Source organism: Pristiophorus japonicus, chromosome 13 (genome assembly GCF_044704955.1).
Source record: "Pristiophorus japonicus isolate sPriJap1 chromosome 13, sPriJap1.hap1, whole genome shotgun sequence".
NCBI classification, from domain to species: domain Eukaryota; kingdom Metazoa; phylum Chordata; class Chondrichthyes; family Pristiophoridae; genus Pristiophorus; species Pristiophorus japonicus.
In genome coordinates this window covers 83,450,431-83,472,264 of record NC_091989.1, presented here as the reverse complement: position 1 = coordinate 83,472,264, position 21,834 = coordinate 83,450,431, and the positions used below count along the sequence as shown (strand labels likewise).

At 47.7% G+C, this 21,834-nt stretch overlaps 1 protein-coding gene across 1 annotated transcript in view; it reads right to left on the bottom strand.

Annotated features, from left to right (window-relative positions):
- The window catches only part of LOC139278132 (soluble guanylate cyclase 88E-like), a 379,171-nt gene that overhangs the window by 350,269 nt on the left and 7,068 nt on the right, over window positions 1–21,834 (bottom strand). Inside the window, exons 2-3 of the mRNA XM_070896788.1 lie at window positions 19,960–20,100; window positions 13,357–13,496 (exon numbers count right to left, since the gene is read on the bottom strand). Of these exons, the coding sequence (XP_070752889.1) occupies window positions 13,357–13,496; window positions 19,960–20,100 (281 nt within the window). The remainder of the gene's footprint in view (window positions 1–13,356; window positions 13,497–19,959; window positions 20,101–21,834) is intronic.

The following is a 21,834-nucleotide window of genomic DNA, read 5'->3' as shown; positions in this document are numbered from 1 at the left end:
TCACTCAAGATCAATCACTCAGGGTCACTCACTCAGGATCATTCACTCAGGATCAATCACTCAGGGTCAATCACTCAGGGTCAATCACTCACGATCAATCACTCAGGGTCATTCACTCAGAGTCACTCACTCAGGGTCACTCAGGGTCTATCACTCAGGATCAATCACTCAGGGTCAATTACTCAGGGTCACTCACTCAGGATCAATCACTCAGGGTCACTCACTCAGGGTCACTCAGGATCAATCACTCAAGATCAATCACTCAGAGTCATTCACTCATGATAAATCACTCGGGGTCAATCACTCAGGGTCACTCACACAAGGCCAATCACTCAGGGTTGCTCACAGTGTCACTCAGGGTCAATCACTTAGAGTCACTCAAGCAGGGTCACTCAGGGTCAATCACACAGGGTCACTCATTCAGGGTCAATCACTCAGGGTCAATCACTCAAGATCACTCACTCAGAGTCACTCACTCAGGGTCACTCAGGGTCAATCACACAGGGTCACTCATTCAGGGTCAATCACTCAGGGTCAATCACTCAGGGTCAATTACTCAGGATCAATCACTCACGATCAATCACACAGGGTCACTCACTCAGAGTCACTCACTCAGGGTCACTCAGGGCCTATCACTCAGGATCAATCACTCAGGGTCACTCATTCAGGATCACGCACTCAAGATCAATCACTCAGGGTCATTCACGCAGGGTCAATCACGCAGGGTCACTCACTCAGGAACAATCACTCAAGATCAATCACGCAGGGTCACTCACTCAGGATCAATCACTCAGGATCAATCACTCAGGATCAATCACAGGATCAATCACGCAGGGTCACTCACTCAGGATCAATCACTCAGGGTCACTCACTCAGGGGCAATCTCTCAGGGTCACTCACTCAGGATCAATCACTCGGGATCAATCACTCAGGGTCACTCACGCAGGGTCAATGACTCAGGGTCACTCAATCACTGTCATTCACTCAGGGTCACTCACACAGGGTCACTCACTCAGGGTCAATCACTCAGGGTCAATCACTCAGGGTCACTCATTCAGGATCACGCACTCAAGATCAATCACTCAGGGTCACTCACGGAGGTTCAATCACGCAGGGTCACTCACTGAGGAACAATCACTCAAGATCAATCACTCAGGGTCACTCACTCAGGATCAATCACTCAGGATCAATCACTCAGGGTCAATCACGCAGGGTCACTCACTCAGGAACAATCACTCAAGATCAATTACTCAGGGTCGCTCACGCAGGATCAATCACTCAGGATCAATCACTCAGGGTCACTCGTTCAGGGTCAATCTCTCAGCATCAATCACTCAGGATCAATCACAGGATCAATCACTCAGGACCACTCACTCAGGATCAATCACTCAGGGTCACTCACTCAGGGTCACTCACTCAGGGTCACTAATTCAGGATCACTCACACAGGGTCACTCACTCAGGGTCAATCACTCAGGGTCACTCACTCAGGAACAATCACTCAAGATCAATCACTCAAGGTCACCCACGCAGGGTCAATCACTCAGTGTCAATCACTCAGGACCAATCATTTAGGGTCACTAATTCAGGATCACTCACTCAGTGTCAATCACTCAGGGTCACTCACACAGGGTCACTCACTCAGGGTCACTCACTCAGTGTCAATCACTCAGGGTCACTCACACAGGGTCACTCACTCAAGATCAATCACTCATGGTCACTCACGCAGGGTCAATCACTCAGAGTCACTCACACAGGGTCACTCACTCAGGGTCAATCACTCACGGTCACTCACTCAGGAACAATCACTCAAGATCAATCACTCAAGGTCACCCACTCAGGGTCAATCACTCAGTGTCAATCACTCAGGGTCAATCACTCAGGGTCACTCACTCAGGATCACTCACTCAGGGTCAATCAGTCAGGCTCACTCACTCAGGATCAATCACTCAGGATCAATCACTCAGGATCAATCACTCACGGTCATTCAAGGTCTATCACTCAGAATCAATCACTCAGTGTCAATCACTCAGGATGAATCACTTAAGGTCACTCACTCAGAGTCACTCACTCAGGATCAATCACTCAGGATCAATCACTCAGGGTCACTCGCTCAGGGTCACTCACTCAGGGTCACTCAGGGTCGATCACTCAGGATCAATCACTCAGGATCAACCACTCAGGGTCAATTACTCAGGATCAATAACCCAGGGTCACTCACTCAGGGTCAATCACTCAGGATCAAACACTCAAGGTCACTCACTCAGGATCAATCCCTAAGGGTCACTCACTCAGGATCAATTACTCAGGGTTACTCAGGATCAATCACTCAGGATCAATCACTCAGGATAAATCACTAAGGGTCACTCACTCAGGATCAATCACAGGATCAATCACTCAGGATCAATCTCTCAGGGTTACTCAGGGTCTATCACTCAGGGTCAATCACTCAGTAGCAATCACTCAAGGTCACTCACTCAGGATCAATCACTCAGGATCAATCACTCAGTGTCAATCACTCAGGATCAATCACTCATGATCAATCACTCAGGTCACTCGCTCAGGGACTAACACTCAGGGTCACTCACTCAGGGTCACTCACTCAGGATCAATCACTCAGGGTCACTCACTCAAGGTCAATCTCTCAGGGTCGCTCACAGTGTCACTCAGGGTCAATCACTTAGGGTCACTCACGCAGTGTCACTCAGGGTCAATCACTCAAGATCAATCACTCAGGGTCACTCACTCAGGATCATTCACTCAGGATCAATCACTCAGGGTCAATCACTCAGGGTCAATCACTCACGATCAATCACTCAGGGTCATTCACTCAGAGTCACTCACTCAGGGTCACTCAGGGTCTATCACTCAGGATCAATCACTCAGGGTCAATTACTCAGGGTCACTCACTCAGGATCAATCACTCAGGGTCACTCACTCAGGGTCACTCAGGATCAATCACTCAAGATCAATCACTCAGAGTCATTCACTCATGATAAATCACTCGGGGTCAATCACTCAGGGTCACTCACACAAGGCCAATCACTCAGGGTTGCTCACAGTGTCACTCAGGGTCAATCACTTAGGGTCACTCAAGCAGGGTCACTCAGGGTCAATCACACAGGGTCACTCATTCAGGGTCAATCACTCAGGGTCAATCACTCAAGATCACTCACTCAGAGTCACTCACTCAGGGTCACTCAGGGTCAATCACACAGGGTCACTCATTCAGGGTCAATCACTCAGGGTCAATCACTCAGGGTCAATTACTCAGGATCAATCACTCACGATCAATCACACAGGGTCACTCACTCAGAGTTACTCACTCAGGGTCACTCAGGGCCTATCACTCAGGATCAATCACTCAGGGTCACTCATTCAGGATCACGCACTCAAGATCAATCACTCAGGGTCATTCACGCAGGGTCAATCACGCAGGGTCACTCACTCAGGAACAATCACTCAAGATCAATCACGCAGGGTCACTCACTCAGGATCAATCACTCAGGATCAATCACTCAGGATCAATCACAGGATCAATCACGCAGGGACACTCACTCAGGATCAATCACTCAGGGTCACTCACTCAGGGTCACTCACTCAGGGTCACTCACTCAGGTTCAATCACTCAGGTCACTCGCTCAGGGACTAACACTCAGGGTCACTCACTCAGGGTCACTCACTCAGGATCAATCACTCAGGGTCACTCACTCAAGGTCAATCTCTCAGGGCCACTCACTCAGGATGAATCACTCAAAATCAATCACTCAGGGTCACTCACTCAGGGTCAATCTCTCAGGGTCAGTCACTCAGGATCAATCACTCAGGATCAATCACTCAGGGTCACTCACTCAGGGTCACTCACTCAGGGTCACTCACTCAGGGTCACTCACTCAGGTTCAATCACTCAGGGTCACTCGCTCAGGGACTAACACTCAGGGTCACTCACTCAGGATCAATCACTCAGGGTCACTCACTCAGGGTCAATCTCTCAGGGCCACTCACTCAGGATGAATCACTCAGAATCAATCACTCAGGGTCACTCACTCAGGGTCAATCTCTCAGGGTCAGTCACTCAGGATCAATCACTCAGGATCAATCACTCAGGGTCACTCACTCAGGGACAAACACTCAGGGTCACAAATTCTGGATCACTCACTCAGGATCACTTAATCAGGGTCACTCACGCAGTGTCAATCACTCAGTGTCACTCACTCAGTGCCAATCACTCAGGGTCACTCATTCAGGATCACGCACTCAAGATCAATCACTCAGGGTCACTCACGCAGGGTTAATCACGCAGGGTCACTCACTCAGGAACATTCACTCAAGATCAATTACGCAGGGTCACTAACTCAGGATCAATCACTCAGGATCAATCACTCAGGGTCACTCGCTCAGGGACTAACACTCAGGGTGACTCACTCAGGGTCACTCACTCAGGATCAATCACTCAGGGTCACTCACTCAGGGGCAATCTCTCAGGGTCACTCACTCAGGATCAATCACTCGGGATCAATCACTCAGGGTCACTCACGCAGGGTCAATGACTCAGGGTCACTCAATCACTGTCATTCACTCAGGGTCACTCACACAGGGTCACTCACTCAGGGTCAATCACTCAGGGTCAATCACTCAGGGTCACTCATTCAGGATCACGCACTCAAGATCAATCACTCAGGGTCACTCACGGAGGTTCAATCACGCAGGGTCACTCACTGAGGAACAATCACTCAAGATCAATCACTCAGGGTCACTCACTCAGGATCAATCACTCAGGATCAATCACTCAGGGTCAATCACGCAGGGTCACTCACTCAGGAACAATCACTCAAGATCAATTACTCAGGGTCGCTCACTCAGGATCAATCACTCAGGATCAATCACTCAGGGTCACTCGTTCAGGGTCAATCTCTCAGCATCAATCACTCAGGATCAATCACAGGATCAATCACTCAGGACCACTCACTCAGGATCAATCACTCAGGGTCACTCACTCAGGGTCACTCACTCAGGGTCACTAATTCAGGATCACTCACACAGGGTCACTCACTCAGGGTCAATCACTCAGGGTCACTCACTCAGGAACAATCACTCAAGATCAATCACTCAAGGTCACCCACGCAGGGTCAATCACTCAGTGTCAATCACTCAGGACCAATCATTTAGGGTCACTAATTCAGGATCACTCACTCAGTGTCAATCACTCAGGGTCACTCACACAGGGTCACTCACTCAGGGTCACTCACTCAGTGTCAATCACTCAGGGTCACTCACACAGGGTCACTCACTCAAGATCAATCACTCATGGTCACTCACGCAGGGTCAATCACTCAGAGTCACTCACACAGGGTCACTCACTCAGGGTCAATCACTCAGGGTCACTCACTCAGGGTCTATTACTCAGGATCATTCACTTAGGATCAATCACTCAGGGTCACTCACTCAGGGTCACTCACTCAGGATAAATCACTCAGGGTCACTCACTCAGGGTCACTCACTCAGTGTCGATCACTCAGGATCAATCACTCAGTGTCAATCACTCAGGATCAATCACTCATGATCAATCACTCAGGTTAACTCACTCAGGGTCACTCAGGGTCAATCGCCCAAGGTCAGTCACTCAGGGTCATTCACTCAGGATCACTCACTCAAGGTCAATCACTCAGGGTCACTCACTCAGGATCACTCAGGGTCTATCACTCAGTTTCAATCACTCAGGACCACTCACTGAGGTCATTCACTCAGGATCAATCACTCAGGATCAATCACTCAGGGTCACTCACTCAGGGTCAATCACTCAGGATCAATCACTTAGGATCAATCACTCAGAGTCACTCACTCAGGATCAATCACTCAGGGTCACTCACGCAGTGTCACTCAGGGTCAATCACTCAAGATCAATCACTCAGGGTCACTCACTCAGAATCAATCAGTCAGGGTCACGCACTCAAGAGCACTCACTCACAGTCAATCACTCAGGATCAATCACTCAGGGTCACTCACTCACGGTCAATCACTCAAATGTCACTTACTCAGGGTCACTCACACAGGATCAATCACTCAGGGTCACTCACTCAGGATCAATCAGTCAAGGTCACGCACTCAGGGTCACTCAGGGTGACTCAATCAGTATCAATCACTCAGGGTCACTCATTCAGGATCACTCATTCAGGGTCACTCATTCAGGATCACTCACTCAAGATCAATTACTCAGGGTCACTCACGCAGAGTTTATGACTCAGGATCAATCACTTCGTATCAATCACTCAGAGTCACTCACTCAGGATCAATCACTCAGGATCAATCACTCAGGGTCACTCACTCAGGGTCACTCACTCAGGGTCACTCAGGGTCTATCACTCAGGATCAATCACTCAGGGTCCACTCACTCAGGGTCTATTACTCAGGATCAATCACTTAGGATCAATCACTCAGAGTCACTCACTCAGGATCAATCACTCAGGGTCACTCACTCAGGGTCACTCACTCAGGGTCACTCAGGATCAATCAATCAAGTTCAATCACTCAGGGTCACTCACTCAGGATCACTCACTCAGGATCAATCACTCAGGGTAAATCACTCAGGGTCAATCACTCAGTGTCAATTACTCAGGATCAATCACTCACGATCAATCACTCAGAGTCACTCACTCAGGGTCACTCACTCAGGGTCACTCAGGGTCTATCACTCAGGATCTATCACTCAATATCAATCACTCAGGGTCACTCACTCAGGATCAATCACTCAGGGTCACTCACTCAGGGTCACTCAGGATCAATCACTCAAGATCAATCACTCAGAGTCACTCACTCATGATAAATCACTCGGGGTCAATCACTCAGGGTCACTCACACAAGGCCAATCACTCAGGGTCGCTCACAGTGTCACTCAGGGTCAATCACTTAGGGTCACTCACGCAGTGTCACTCAGGGTCAATCACTCAAGATCAATCACTCAGGGTCACTCACTCAGGATCATTCACTCAGGATCAATCACTCAGGGTCAATCACTCAGGGTCAATCACTCACGATCAATCACTCAGGGTCATTCACTCAGAGTCACTCACTCAGGGTCACTCAGGGTCTATCACTCAGGATCAATCACTCAGGGTCAATTACTCAGGGTCACTCACTCAGGATCAATCACTCAGGGTCACTCACTCAGGGTCACTCAGGATCAATCACTCAAGATCAATCACTCAGAGTCATTCACTCATGATAAATCACTCGGGGTCAATCACTCAGGGTCACTCACACAAGGCCAATCACTCAGGGTTGCTCACAGTGTCACTCAGGGTCAATCACTTAGAGTCACTCAAGCAGGGTCACTCAGGGTCAATCACACAGGGTCACTCATTCAGGGTCAATCACTCAGGGTCAATCACTCAAGATCACTCACTCAGAGTCACTCACTCAGGGTCACTCAGGGTCAATCACACAGGGTCACTCATTCAGGGTCAATCACTCAGGGTCAATCACTCAGGGTCAATTACTCAGGATCAATCACTCACGATCAATCACACAGGGTCACTCACTCAGAGTCACTCACTCAGGGTCACTCAGGGCCTATCACTCAGGATCAATCACTCAGGGTCACTCATTCAGGATCACGCACTCAAGATCAATCACTCAGGGTCATTCACGCAGGGTCAATCACGCAGGGTCACTCACTCAGGAACAATCACTCAAGATCAATCACGCAGGGTCACTCACTCAGGATCAATCACTCAGGATCAATCACTCAGGATCAATCACAGGATCAATCACGCAGGGTCACTCACTCAGGATCAATCACTCAGGGTCACTCACTCAGGGGCAATCTCTCAGGGTCACTCACTCAGGATCAATCACTCGGGATCAATCACTCAGGGTCACTCACGCAGGGTCAATGACTCAGGGTCACTCAATCACTGTCATTCACTCAGGGTCACTCACACAGGGTCACTCACTCAGGGTCAATCACTCAGGGTCAATCACTCAGGGTCACTCATTCAGGATCACGCACTCAAGATCAATCACTCAGGGTCACTCACGGAGGTTCAATCACGCAGGGTCACTCACTGAGGAACAATCACTCAAGATCAATCACTCAGGGTCACTCACTCAGGATCAATCACTCAGGATCAATCACTCAGGGTCAATCACGCAGGGTCACTCACTCAGGAACAATCACTCAAGATCAATTACTCAGGGTCGCTCACGCAGGATCAATCACTCAGGATCAATCACTCAGGGTCACTCGTTCAGGGTCAATCTCTCAGCATCAATCACTCAGGATCAATCACAGGATCAATCACTCAGGACCACTCACTCAGGATCAATCACTCAGGGTCACTCACTCAGGGTCACTCACTCAGGGTCACTAATTCAGGATCACTCACACAGGGTCACTCACTCAGGGTCAATCACTCAGGGTCACTCACTCAGGAACAATCACTCAAGATCAATCACTCAAGGTCACCCACGCAGGGTCAATCACTCAGTGTCAATCACTCAGGACCAATCATTTAGGGTCACTAATTCAGGATCACTCACTCAGTGTCAATCACTCAGGGTCACTCACACAGGGTCACTCACTCAGGGTCACTCACTCAGTGTCAATCACTCAGGGTCACTCACACAGGGTCACTCACTCAAGATCAATCACTCATGGTCACTCACGCAGGGTCAATCACTCAGAGTCACTCACACAGGGTCACTCACTCAGGGTCAATCACTCACGGTCACTCACTCAGGAACAATCACTCAAGATCAATCACTCAAGGTCACCCACTCAGGGTCAATCACTCAGTGTCAATCACTCAGGGTCAATCACTCAGGGTCACTCACTCAGGATCACTCACTCAGGGTCAATCAGTCAGGCTCACTCACTCAGGATCAATCACTCAGGATCAATCACTCAGGATCAATCACTCACGGTCATTCAAGGTCTATCACTCAGAATCAATCACTCAGTGTCAATCACTCAGGATGAATCACTTAAGGTCACTCACTCAGAGTCACTCACTCAGGATCAATCACTCAGGATCAATCACTCAGGGTCACTCGCTCAGGGTCACTCACTCAGGGTCACTCAGGGTCGATCACTCAGGATCAATCACTCAGGATCAACCACTCAGGGTCAATCAATCAGTGTCAGTCACTCAGGATCAATCACTCAGAGTCAATCACTCAGGATCACTCACTCAGGATCAATCACTCAGGCTCACTCAGTCAGGGCTGCTCACTCAGGGTCACTCAGGGTCTATCACTCAGGATCAATCACACAGGGTCAATTACTCAGGATCAATAACCCAGGGTCACTCACTCAGGGTCAATCACTCAGGATCAAACACTCAAGGTCACTCACTCAGGATCAATCCCTAAGGGTCACTCACTCAGGATCAATTACTCAGGGTTACTCAGGATCAATCACTCAGGATCAATCACTCAGGATAAATCACTAAGGGTCACTCACTCAGGATCAATCACAGGATCAATCACTCAGGATCAATCTCTCAGGGTTACTCAGGGTCTATCACTCAGGGTCAATCACTCAGTAGCAATCACTCAAGGTCACTCACTCAGGATCAATCACTCAGGATCAATCACTCAGGATCAAACACTCAGGGTCACTCACTCAGGATCACTCACTCAGGATCAATTACTCAGGTTCAATCACTCAGGATGAATTACTCAGGGTCACTCACTCAGGATCAATCACTCAGGGTCAATCACTCAGGATCAATCACTCAGGATCAATCACTCAGGGTCACTTACTCAGGATCAATCACTCAGGATCAATCACTAAGGGTCACTCACTAAGGGTCACTCACTAAGGGTCACTCACTCAGGATCAATTACTCAGGGTTACTCAGGATCAGTCACTCAGGATCAATCACTCAGGATCAATCACTAAAGGTCACTCACTCAGGATCAATCACAGGATCAATCACTCAGGATCAATCTCTCAGGCTTACTCAGGGTCTATCACTCAGAGTCGATCACTCAGTCGCAATTACTCAAGGTCACTCACTCAGGATCAATCACTCAGGATCACTCACTCAGGGTCACTCACTCAGGATCAATTACTCAGTTTCAATCACTCAGGATGAATTACTCAGGGTCAATCACTCAGGATCAATCACTCAGGGTCAATCACTCAGGATCAATCACTCAGGATCAATCACTCAGGGTCACTCACTCAGGTCAATCACTCAGGGTCACTCACTAAGGGTCACTCACTAAGGGTCACTCACTCAGGATCAATTACTCAGGATTACTCAGGATCAATCACTCAGGATCAATCACTCAGGATCAATCACTAAGTGTCACTCACTCAGGATCAATCTCTCAGGCTTACTCAGGGTCTATCACTCAGGGTCGATCACTCAGTAGCAATCACTCAAGGTCACTCACTCAGGATCAATCACTCAGGATCAATCACTCAGGATCAATCACTCAGGGTCACTCACTCAGTGTCACTCACTCAGTATCAATTACTCAGGTTCAATCACTCAGGATGAATTACTCAGGGTGAATCACTCAGGATCAATTACTCAGGATCAATTACTCATGGTCAATCACTCAGGATCAATCACTCAGGATCAATTACTCAGGGTCAATCACTCAGGGTCAATCACTGAGGATCAATGGTGCATGGAGCACAGAAGGTTTGTATGCAGGTACAACAAGTGGTCAGGAAGGCAAATGGCATCTTGGCCTTTATTGCAAATGGGATGGAGTATAACAGCTCACGGGATTGGGAGTAATATATTCGCATTTATAGAGGGTTGGCTAACTGACAGAAAACAGAGATTCGGGATAAATAGTTCATTCTCAGATTGCCAAACAGTAACTAGCGGGGTGCTGCAGGGATCAGTGCTGGGACACCAACTATTTACAATCTATATTAACGAATTAGGATGAAGGGACTGAGTGTAACATAACCAAGTTTGATGATGATACAAATATGGAAGAAAAGCAATGTGTGAGGAGGACACAAAAAACCTGCAAAGGGACATAGACAGGCTAAGTGAGCTGGCAAACATTTGGCAGATGGAGTATAATGTTGGAAAGTGTGAGGTCATGCACTTTGGAAGAAACTAAATCAAAGATCAAGTTATTATTTAAATGGAGAAAGATTGCAAAGTGCTGCAGTACAGCGGGACCTGGGGGTACTGGTGCATGAAACACAAAAGGTCAGTATGCAGGTACAGCAAGTGATCAGGAAGGCCAATGGAATATTGGCCTTTATTGCAAAGGGAATGGAGTATAAAAGCAGGGAAGTCTTGCTACAGTTATACAGGGTATTGGTGAGGTCGCCTATGCGTCCAGAAGTCTGTCGAAGGCCGAAGGGGCCGACAGCATTCTTGGAAAAGAAGCTCTGGTGTGCGTTTACGGGGTGAAAAAATGCACCAGTATTTGTTTGGCCTCAAGTTTGCGCTTGAAACTGACCATAAGCCGCTCATATCGCTATTCTCAGAGAGCAAAGGGATTAACACCAATGCCTCTGCCCGCATCCAAAGATGGGCGCTCACATTGTCGGCATACAACTATGTAATCCGCCACAAACCAGGCACAGACAACTGCGCTGATGCTCTCAGTCGGCTACCATTGCCCACCACTGGGGTGGAAATGGCACAGCCTGCAGACTTGCTCATGGTGATGGATGCTTTCGAAAACGAAAAGTCACCTGTTACGGCCCACCAGATAAGGACCTGGACCAGCTAGGATCCTTTACTGTCCCTGGTAAAAAAACTGTGTCCTGCATGGGAGCTGGTCCGGTGTCCCAGTGGAGATTCAGGAAGAGATTGAGCCATTCCACAGGTGCAAAGATGAAATGTCCTTACAGGTGGACTGTCTTTTGTGGGGTAATCACATGGCCTTGCCAAGAAAAGCTAAGAAACGTTCATACATGGCCTACACAGCACCCACCCAGGCATTGTAGTGATGAAAGCCATAGCATTGGCCCAGCATTGACTCAGATTTAGAATCATGCGTGCGCCAGTGCATCACTTGCTCTCAACTGAGCAATGCACCCAGAGAGGCACCGCTAAGTTTATGGTCGTGGCCCTCCAAACCGTGGTCGAGGATCCACATGGACTATGCGGGCCCATTTCGAGGCAAAATGTTCTTGGTTGTTGTGGATGCTTATTCAAAATGGATTGAATGTGTAATAATGTCTGTAAGCACGTCCACAGCCACCATCGAAAGCCTACGAGTGATGTTTGCCACGCATGGCCTGCCTGGTGTCCTAGTCAGCGACAATGGACCGTGTTTCACCAGTGCTGAATTCAAGGAATTCATGACCCGCAATGGGATCAAACACGTCACATCTGCCCCGTTCAAGCCCGCATCCAACAGCCAGGCAGAACGGGCAGTTCAGACCATCAAGCAAAGCTTGAAACGCGTGTCGGAAGGCTCCCTGCAGACCCGCCTGTCTCGAGTGCTGCTCAGCTACCGCACCAGACCCCACTCACTCACCGGGGTTCCCCCAGCCGAGCTGCTCAAGAAAAGGGCACTCAAAACAAGGCTCTCTCTTGTCCACCCTGATCTCCATGATCACATGGAGGGCAGGCGGCATCAACAAAGTATGTACCATGATCGCGCAAATTTGTCACGTGATATTGAGGTCAATGACTCTGTGTTTGTACTCAATTATGGTCATGGTCCCAAATGGCTCACAGGCACAGTCAAAGCCAAAGAAGGGAGTAGGGTGTTTCAGGTCAAATTGGCTAATGGACTAACGTGCAGAAAACATTTGGACCAAACCAAACACAAACAGCTACGAACAACCCGAAGAGGACACCACCAACTTTGGCCCTCCAACACACACACAAGTTGCAACTGACATCATGGTTGACCACAAAGCTGAACTCACCATCCCCAGCAACCCGGCAAGGCCGGCTGCTCAGCAGCCCAGTGAAGAACTAACCAACTCACCCACACCCGCATTTGTACCGAGACGATCGACCAGATCGTCTCACCCTGTAAATAAGTGTACTGTTAACTTTATGGGTGAGTGATGTTATGTAGTTAACCCTTGGCAACCTGTATCACACCACCACCAGAGGGCCTCCCTGTTGGAGTCCCAAGGGATCCCAGCATCCCTTGGGAGCACAGTATATAAGCAGGCTACCCACGAGGTACCTGCACTCTGGAGTCTAATTAAAGGAGCTAAGGTCACACTTACTCATTGCTCACAGTACTCAGTTTCATCCTTTATTATGAGCGTAATAACCCTCCTACACCAATAACCCCCGACCCCTCACCCACCTCATCGGCTCGCTCCGCAGAACTCCCACCCTGGCCCTGCTCGTTTCCCCACTGAGTGCACGTCGATTGCATTTTGAAAGGTGTGGATTGCAGCTACCTGTAGTGAAGGGTAACTCCTGTAGCCGACTCCTCCTGGCAGAAGAAGGTCGGGGGCTGGACCTTGGGATAGCTGAAGCGCAAGTACTCGTGGAGATTGTCCAAACCGTTCACAAAGTCACGCACGTGTCTACCTAGAACCTGGAAAAATGGGGAAACAAAACTACTCTGAAATTATGGTAAATTATTCCTGAATGTAGAGAAAATCAACCCCACGTGTGGGTGCGAAAAAGACGGTACAGGAGGCAGTTCAAGTCGGGGGAGGAAAAAAGCATAGTGCAGTGGTAAGGGACAGTATAGAAACATAGAAATTTACAGCGCAGAAGGAGACCATTCGTTCCATCGTGTCCACGTCGGCCGACAAAGAGCCACACGGCCCTCGGTCAGCAGCCCTGAACGTTACATATAAACCTATGAACAATGAACAATGGCAGACAGGTAAAGAGCACCCGGCCCAACCAATCTGCCTCATACAACTGCGACACCCCTTATACTGAAACATTCTACACTCCACCCCAACCGGAGCCATGTGATCTCCTGGGAGAGGCAGAAACCAAATAAAAACCCAGGCCAATTTAGGGAGAAAAAATCTGGGAAAATTCCTTTCCGACCCATCCAGGCGATCGAAACTAGGAGATTACCCTGGTCATATTCAATTCCTTGCAGTACATATCATCGTATCTGCGCCAGCCAGCAAGAGGTTCTAATCCCAAATGCCAACTCTAGGTCTGTAACCCTGCAGGTTACGACACTTTAAGTGCCCATCCAAGCACCTTTTAAATGTGGTGAGGGTTTCTGCATCAACCACCCTTTCAGGCAATGAGTTCCAGATCCCCACAACACTCTGCGTGAAGAAGTCCCCCCCCCCCTCAAATCCCCTCTGAACCTTCCACCAAACACCTGAAAACTATGTCCCCTCGTAATTGACCCCTCCACCAATGGAAATAGGCCTTTGCTATCCACTATATCCAGGCCCCTCAAAATTTTGTACACCTCAATGAGGTCTCCTCTCAACCTCCTCTGTTCCAATGAGAACAAACCCAGCCTATTCAATCTGTCCTCATAACTAAGATTCTTCATTCCAGGCAGCATCCTAGTAAATCTCCTCTGCACCTTCTCCACTGCAATCACGTCCTTCCTATAATACGGCGACCAGAACTGCATGAGGTACTCCAGCTGTGGCCTAACAAGAGTATTATTCAATTTAAGCATAACCTCCCTGTTCTTGTATTCCATGCCTCGACTAATAACGGAAAGTATTCCTTATGCCTTCTTAACCACCTCTACCACCTGGCCTGCTACTTGCAGGGGGATAGATATCGTTCTCTGCAGTTGCGACTGGAAGTCCCGAAGGTTGTGTTGCCTGCCCGGCGTCAGGGTTAAAGACATTGCCTCGTGACTTGCAAGGACATGGCAGTGGGAAGGGGAGCATCCAGTGGATAGGAATGACCTGTTTCCCTTAGCAGAGTGGTCAACAGGCAGGGGGGCATCGATTTAATGTAATTGATAGGAGGTTTAGAGGGGAGTAGAGGAGAACTTTTTCAACCCAGAGGGTGGTGGGGATCTGGAACTCACTGCCTGAGAGGCAGAAATCCTCACCACATTTAAAAAATACTTGGATGTGCACATAAAGTGCCGTAACCTCCAGGGCTACGGACCAAGAACTGGAAAGCGGGATTAGGCTGGGTAGCTCTTGGTCGGCCGGCGTGGACATGATGGGCCGAAATGGCCTCCGTATGTGCCGTAAACATTTATGATTCTATAATATTACATCACAAAGTCAACGAATCACCCTTAGTGCCTCTTCCATGAGCCTTTCGCTGTCCTCGTGCTCCTAAAAAGTGATTCACCAGTGGATGCAGCAAGGCTGATGGAAGGCTGCTGACTTTCAGTGGGGGACGCCGCAGGTGGCCTTGCAGGGCGACCTCAAGCAGCTTTGGGTCTAGAAGGCCCGGCTTCAGACTAAACCATCTGGGCATGGGCGGCAGCAGTGTGGGCGGGCTGGCTGGCAACAGCTAGGGCACTGACAGAGTGGCAGTTGTGGGAGAACAAATACCATCACCCTGAGAGAGGACAGCGGGTTTCAAGAACATAAGAACATAAGGAATAGGAGCAGGAGTAGGCCATGCGGCCCCTCGAGCCTGCTCCGCCATTTAATACGATCATGGCTGATCTGATCATGGATTCAGGTCCACTTTCCTGCCCGCTCCCCATAACCCCTTATTCCCTTATCGATTAAGAAACTGTCTATCTCTGTCTCAAATTTATTCAATTACCTAGCTTCCACAGCTCTCTGAGGCAGCGACTTCCACAGATTTATAACACTCTGAGAGAAGAAACTCCGACTCATCTCAGTTTTAAATGAGCGGCCCATTATTCTAGAAAAAAAGAAACATAGAAACATAGAAAATATGCAGGAGGAGGCCATTCGGCCGTTCGAGCCTGCATCGCCATTCAATGAGATCATGGCTGATCATTCCCTCAGAACTCTTTCCTGCTTTCTCTCCATACCCCGTCATCTCTTTAGCCTTAAGGGCCATATCTAACTCCCTCTTGAATATATCCAATAAACTGGTATCAACAACTCTCTGCGGCAGGGAATGCCACAGGTTAACAACTCTCTGAGTGAAGAAGTTTCTCCTCATCTCAGTCCTAAATGGCCTGCCCCTTATCCTAAGACTGCGTCCCCTGGTTCTGGACTTCCCCAACATCGGGAACATTCTTCTCGCATCTAACCTGTTCAGTCCCATCAGAATCTTATACGTTTCGATGAGATCCCCTCTCATCCTTCTAAACTCCAATGAATAAAGGCCCAGTCGATCCAGTCTCTCCTCGTATGTCAGTCCAGCTATCCCTGGAATCAGTCTGGTGAACCTTCGCTGCATTCCATCAATAGCAAGAACGTCCTTCCTCAGATTAGGAGACCAAAACTAAACACAATATTCCAGGTGAGGCCTCACCAAGGCCCTGTACAACTGCAGTAAGACCTCCCTGCTCCTATACTCAAATCCCCTAGCTATGAAGGCCAACATACCATTTGCCTTCTTCACCGCCTGCTGTACCTGTATGCCAACTTTCAATGACTGATGAACCATGACACCCAGGTCTCACTGCACCTCCCCTTTTCCTAATCTGCCACCATTCAGATAATATTCTGCATTCGTGTTTTTGCCCCCAAAATAGATAACCTCACATTTATCCACATTATACTGCATCTGCCATGCATTTGCCCACTCACCGAACCTGTCCAAGTCATCCTGCAGCCTTTTAGCGTCCTCCTCACAGCTCACACTGCCTCCAGCTTAGTGTTGTCTGCAAACTTGGAGATATTACACTCAATTCCTTCATCTAAATCGTTAATATATATTGTAAAGAGCTAGGGTCCCAGCACTAAGCCCTGCGGCACTCCACTAGTCACTGCCTGCCATTCTGAAAAGGACCAGTTTATCCCGACTCTCTGCTTCCTGTCTGCCAACCAGTTCTCTATCCACATCAATACGTTACCCCCAATACGATGTGCTTTGATTTTGCACATCAATCTCTTGTGCGGGACCTTGTCAAAAGCCTTTTGAAAGTCCAAATACACCACATCCACTGGTTCTCCTTGTCCACTCTACTAGTTATATCCTCAAAAAATTCCAGAAGATTCGTCAAGCATGATTTCCCTTTTGTAAATCCATGCTGACTTGGACCGATCCTGTCACTGCTTTCCAAATGCGCTGCTATTTCATCCTTAATAATTGATTCCAACATTTTCCCCACTACTGATGTCAGGCTAACCGGTCTATAATTACCCGTTTTCTCTCTCCCTTCTTTTTTAAAAAGTGGTGTTACATTAGCTACCCTCCAGTCCATAGGAACTGATCCAGAGTCGATAGACTGTTGGAAAATGATCACCAATGCATCCACTATTTCTAGGGCCACTTCCTTAAGTACTCTGGGATGCAGAATATCAGGCCCCGGGGATTTATCGGCCTTCAATCCCATCAATTTCCCGAACACAATTTCCCGCTTTATAAGGATATCCCTCAGTTCCTCCTTCTCACTAGACCCACTGTCCCTTAGTACATCCGGAAGGTTATTTGTGTCTTCCTTCGTGAAGACAGAACCGAAGTATTTGTTCAATTGGTCTGCCATTTCCTTGTTCCCCATTAAAAATTCACCTGAATCTGACTGCAAGGGACCTATGTTTGTCTTCACTAATCTTTTTCTCTTCACATATTTATAGAAGCTTTTGCAGTCAGTTTTTATGTTCCCTGCAAGCTTCCTCTCGTACTCTATTTTCCATCTCTTAATTAAACCCTTAGTCCTCCCTTGTTGAATTCTAAATTTCTCCCAGTCCTCAGGTTTGTTGCTTTTTCTAACCCATTTATATGCCTCTTCCTTGGTTTTAACACTATCCTTAATTTCCCTTGTTAGCCACAGTTGAGCCACCTTCCCCATTTTATTTTTACTCCAGACAGGGATGTACAATTGCTGAAGTTCATCCATGTGATCTTTAAATGTTTGCCATTGCTTATCCACCGTCAACCCTTTAAGTATCCTTTGCCAGTCTATGCTAGCCAATTCACGTCTCATACCGTCGAAGTTACTTTTCCTTAAGTTCAGGACCCTAGTTTCCGAATTAACCGTATCACTTTCCATCTTAATAAAGAATTCTACCATATTATGGTCACTCTTCCCCAAGGGTCTCGCACAACAAGATTGCTAATTCGTCCCTTCTCATTACCCATCACCCAGTCTAGGATGGCCAGCTCTCTAGTTGGTTCCTCGACATATTGGTCTCGAAAACCATCCCTAATACACTCCAAGAAATCCTCCTCCACCGCATTGCTACCAGTTTGGTAAGCCCAATCAATATGTAGATTAAAGTCGCCCATGATAACTGCTGTACCTTTATTGCACACATCCCTTATTTCTTGTTTGATTCTGTCCCCAACCTCACTACTATTGTTTGGTGGTCTGTACACAACTCCTATTAGCGTTTCCTGCCCTTTGGTATTCCGTAGCTCCACCATACCGATTCCACATCATCCAAGCTAATGTCCTTCCTTACAATTGCATTCATTTTCTCTTTAACCAGCACCGCCACCCCACCTCCTTTTCCTTTCTGTCTATCCTTCCTAAATGTTGAATACCCCTGGATGTTGAGTTCCCAGCCTTGGTCACCGTGGAGCCGTGTCTCCGTGATGCCAATTAAATCATACCCATTAACTGCTATCTGCGCAGTTAATTCATCCACCTTATTCCGAATACTCCTCACATTGAGGCACAGAGCCTTCAGGCTTGTCTTTTTAACACACTTTGCCCCTTTAGAATTTTGCTGTAATGTGGCCCTTTTTGTTTTTTGTCTTGAGTTTCTCTACCAGCCACTTTTACTATTCTCCTTTCTATCTTTTGCTTCTGTCTCCATTTTATTTCCTCTATCTCCCTGCATAGGTTCCCATCCCTCTGCCATATTAGTTTAACCCCTCCCCAACAGTACTAGCAAACACTACCCCTAGGACATTGGTTCCGGTCCTGCTCAGGTGCAGACCGTCCGGTTTGTACTGGTCCCACTTCCCCCAGAACCGCTTCCAATGTCCCAGGAATTTTAATCCCTCCCTCCTGCACCACTCCTCAAGCCACGTATTCATCTGAGCTATCCTGCGATTCCTACTCTGACTAGCACGTGGCACTGGTAGCAATCCTGAGAATACTACTTTTGAGGTCCTACTTTTTAATTTAGCTCCTAGCTCCCTAAATTCGTCTCGTAGGACCTCATCCTGTTTTTTACCTATATCGTTGGTACCTATGTGCATCACCCTCCCGTTTCCGAATGTCCTGCACCCACTCCGAGACATCCTTGACCCTTGCACCAGGGAGGCAACATACCATCCTGGAGTCTCGGTTGCAGCCGCAGAAACGCCTATCTATTCCCCTTACAATCGAATACCCTATCACTGTAGCTCTCCCACTCTTTTTCCTGCCCTCCTGTGTAGCAGAGCCACCTACGGTGCCATGAACTTGGCTGCTGCTGCCTTCCTCTGATGAGTCATCCCCCTCAACAGTACCCAAAGCGGTGTATCTGTTTTGATGACCATGCCCTCTAGTTCTAGTCTCCCCCATCAGTGGAAACATCCTCTCTGTATCCACCTTGTCAAGCCCCCTCACAATCTTATACATTTCGATAAGATCACCTCTCATTCTTCTGAATTCCAATGAGTAGAGGCCCAACCTACTCAACCTTTCCTCATAAGTCAATCCCCTCATCTCCGAAATCAACCTTGTGAACCTTCTCTGAACACCTCCAAAGCAAGTATATCCTTTTGTAAATATCGAAACCAAAACTGTACGCAATATTCCAGGTGTGGCCTCACCAATACCCTATATAACTGCAGCAAGACTTCCCTGCTTTTATACTCCATCCCTTTTGCAATAAAGGCCAAGGTTCCATTTGCCTTCCTGATCACTTGCTGTACCTGCATACTATCCTTATGCCTTTCAAGATCACCTCTCGGTTTCTAAACTCCAAGGAGTATAGGCCCAACGTGCTCAACCTTTCTTCACACGACAACCTCTTCCTCTCAGGTTATATCATGTGCCTGTAGATCCATTCACCCACCTTCAGGATTCTGTCATATCCGTATTTCCCCACAAATCCCAGGAAATAGACGCCCCACGAGTTCATCAGCTCACTGTAGGGGGTCCCAGTGATCTCGCTGGCTGCCATGGCGATGCGAGGGATCACGTTCTCACTGTAAACCTGGAGCAAAGGACAATGAAACACTGAAGCAGAGCAATATACTGCCGACGCTGAAATCTGAAATAAAACACAACACGCTGGAAGTTTCAGTGGCAGCATCCATGGAGAGAGACAGAGTTAACGTTAAGAACATAAGAACATAAGAAATAGGAGCAGGAGTAGGCCATTTGGCCCCTCAAGCCTGCTCCGCCATTCAATAAGATCATGGCTGATCTGATCATGGGCTCAACTCCACTTCCCTGCCCGCTCCCCATAATCCTTCACTCACTTATCGCTCAAAAATCAGTCTATCCCCGCCTTAAATATATTCAATGACCCTGCCTCCACAGCTCTCTGGGGCAGAGAATTCCACAGATTTACAACCCTCCGAGAGAAGAAATTTCTCCTCATCTCAGTTTTAAATGGGTGGCTCCTTACTCTTAGACTATGTCCTCTAGTTTTAGTTTCCCCTATGAGTGGAACTATCCTCCACCTTGTCGAGCCCCCTGATTATCTTATACGTTTCAATAAGATCACCTCTCATTCTTCTGAACTGCAATGTGTATCTACCTGTTGCTATATTTTGGCTGTGACTTTGTGAACTGAGTGTCAGATTGACGAGTAGTTCACCACAGTACCACAACTATTACGGTTCAGGTCTTTGAGTGTGGAGAATAATTGAAACAAGTCCCATCTATTCCAATGAAACACTTTAATAGCAAATAGTAAATTACAGACAAGCAAACCATACAAGCCTCACACCTTGCGTACTATATTACCCGTTTACAGAGCTGATCAGTCTCTGCTCTGGTGTCCCGCTTCAAGTTCCTAACTCGAGGTCCCTGCTTCTCGAGCTGTTGCTCCGAGGGTCTCTCTGGCTGACTAGTGTTTCCTCTCGACTTTTATATAATTCTTAGACTTAGTCTACATGCCCCAACCTGCCCAATGGGGTGACTCATATCTGAGGCCACAGTTTTCCATAACATCTTGTGGTAGTCACAAGGCGTCTCACGTTTTCTTTGGCCTGATTATGCACCCTGTGATTAGATGAATGTTGGCGGTCTTTGACTTTCCGTTGGTTTGCTTTTGATGTTAATGTGATTAACGCTCCCCGTTCCGTTGTGACTTGCTGTCCTGTTTATGCAACATGTTTTGACCCTATAGTGGCTGCAGCATTTTCCTCAAGGCCCAACTTACTCAACCTTTCCTCATAAGTCAACCCCCTCATCGCCGGAATCAACCTCGTGAACCTTCTCTGAACTGCCTCCAATCCTTAAACATAGAGACCAAAACTGCACGCAGTACTCCAGGTGTGGCCTCACAAATACCCTGTACAGTTGGAGCAGGACTTCTCTGCTTTTACACTCTATCCCCCTTTGCAATAAATGCCAACATTCCATTTGTCTTCCTGATCACTTGCTGTACCTACATACTAACTTTTTGTGTTTCATGCACAAGGATCCCCAGGTCTCTCTGTACTGCAGCACTTTGCAATTTTTCTCCATTTAAATTATAATTTTCTTTTCTATTATTTCTGCCAAAGTGGATAAGCTCACATTTTCCCACATTATACCCCATCTGCCAAATGTTTGCCCACTCACTCAGCCTGTCTATATCCCTTTGCAGATTTTTTGTGTCGTCACAATTTGCTTTCCCACCCATCAATGTATCACCAGCAAACTTGTCTACATTACACTCGGTCCCTTCATCCAAGTCATTAATATAGATTGTAATTAGTTGAGGCCCCAGCACCGA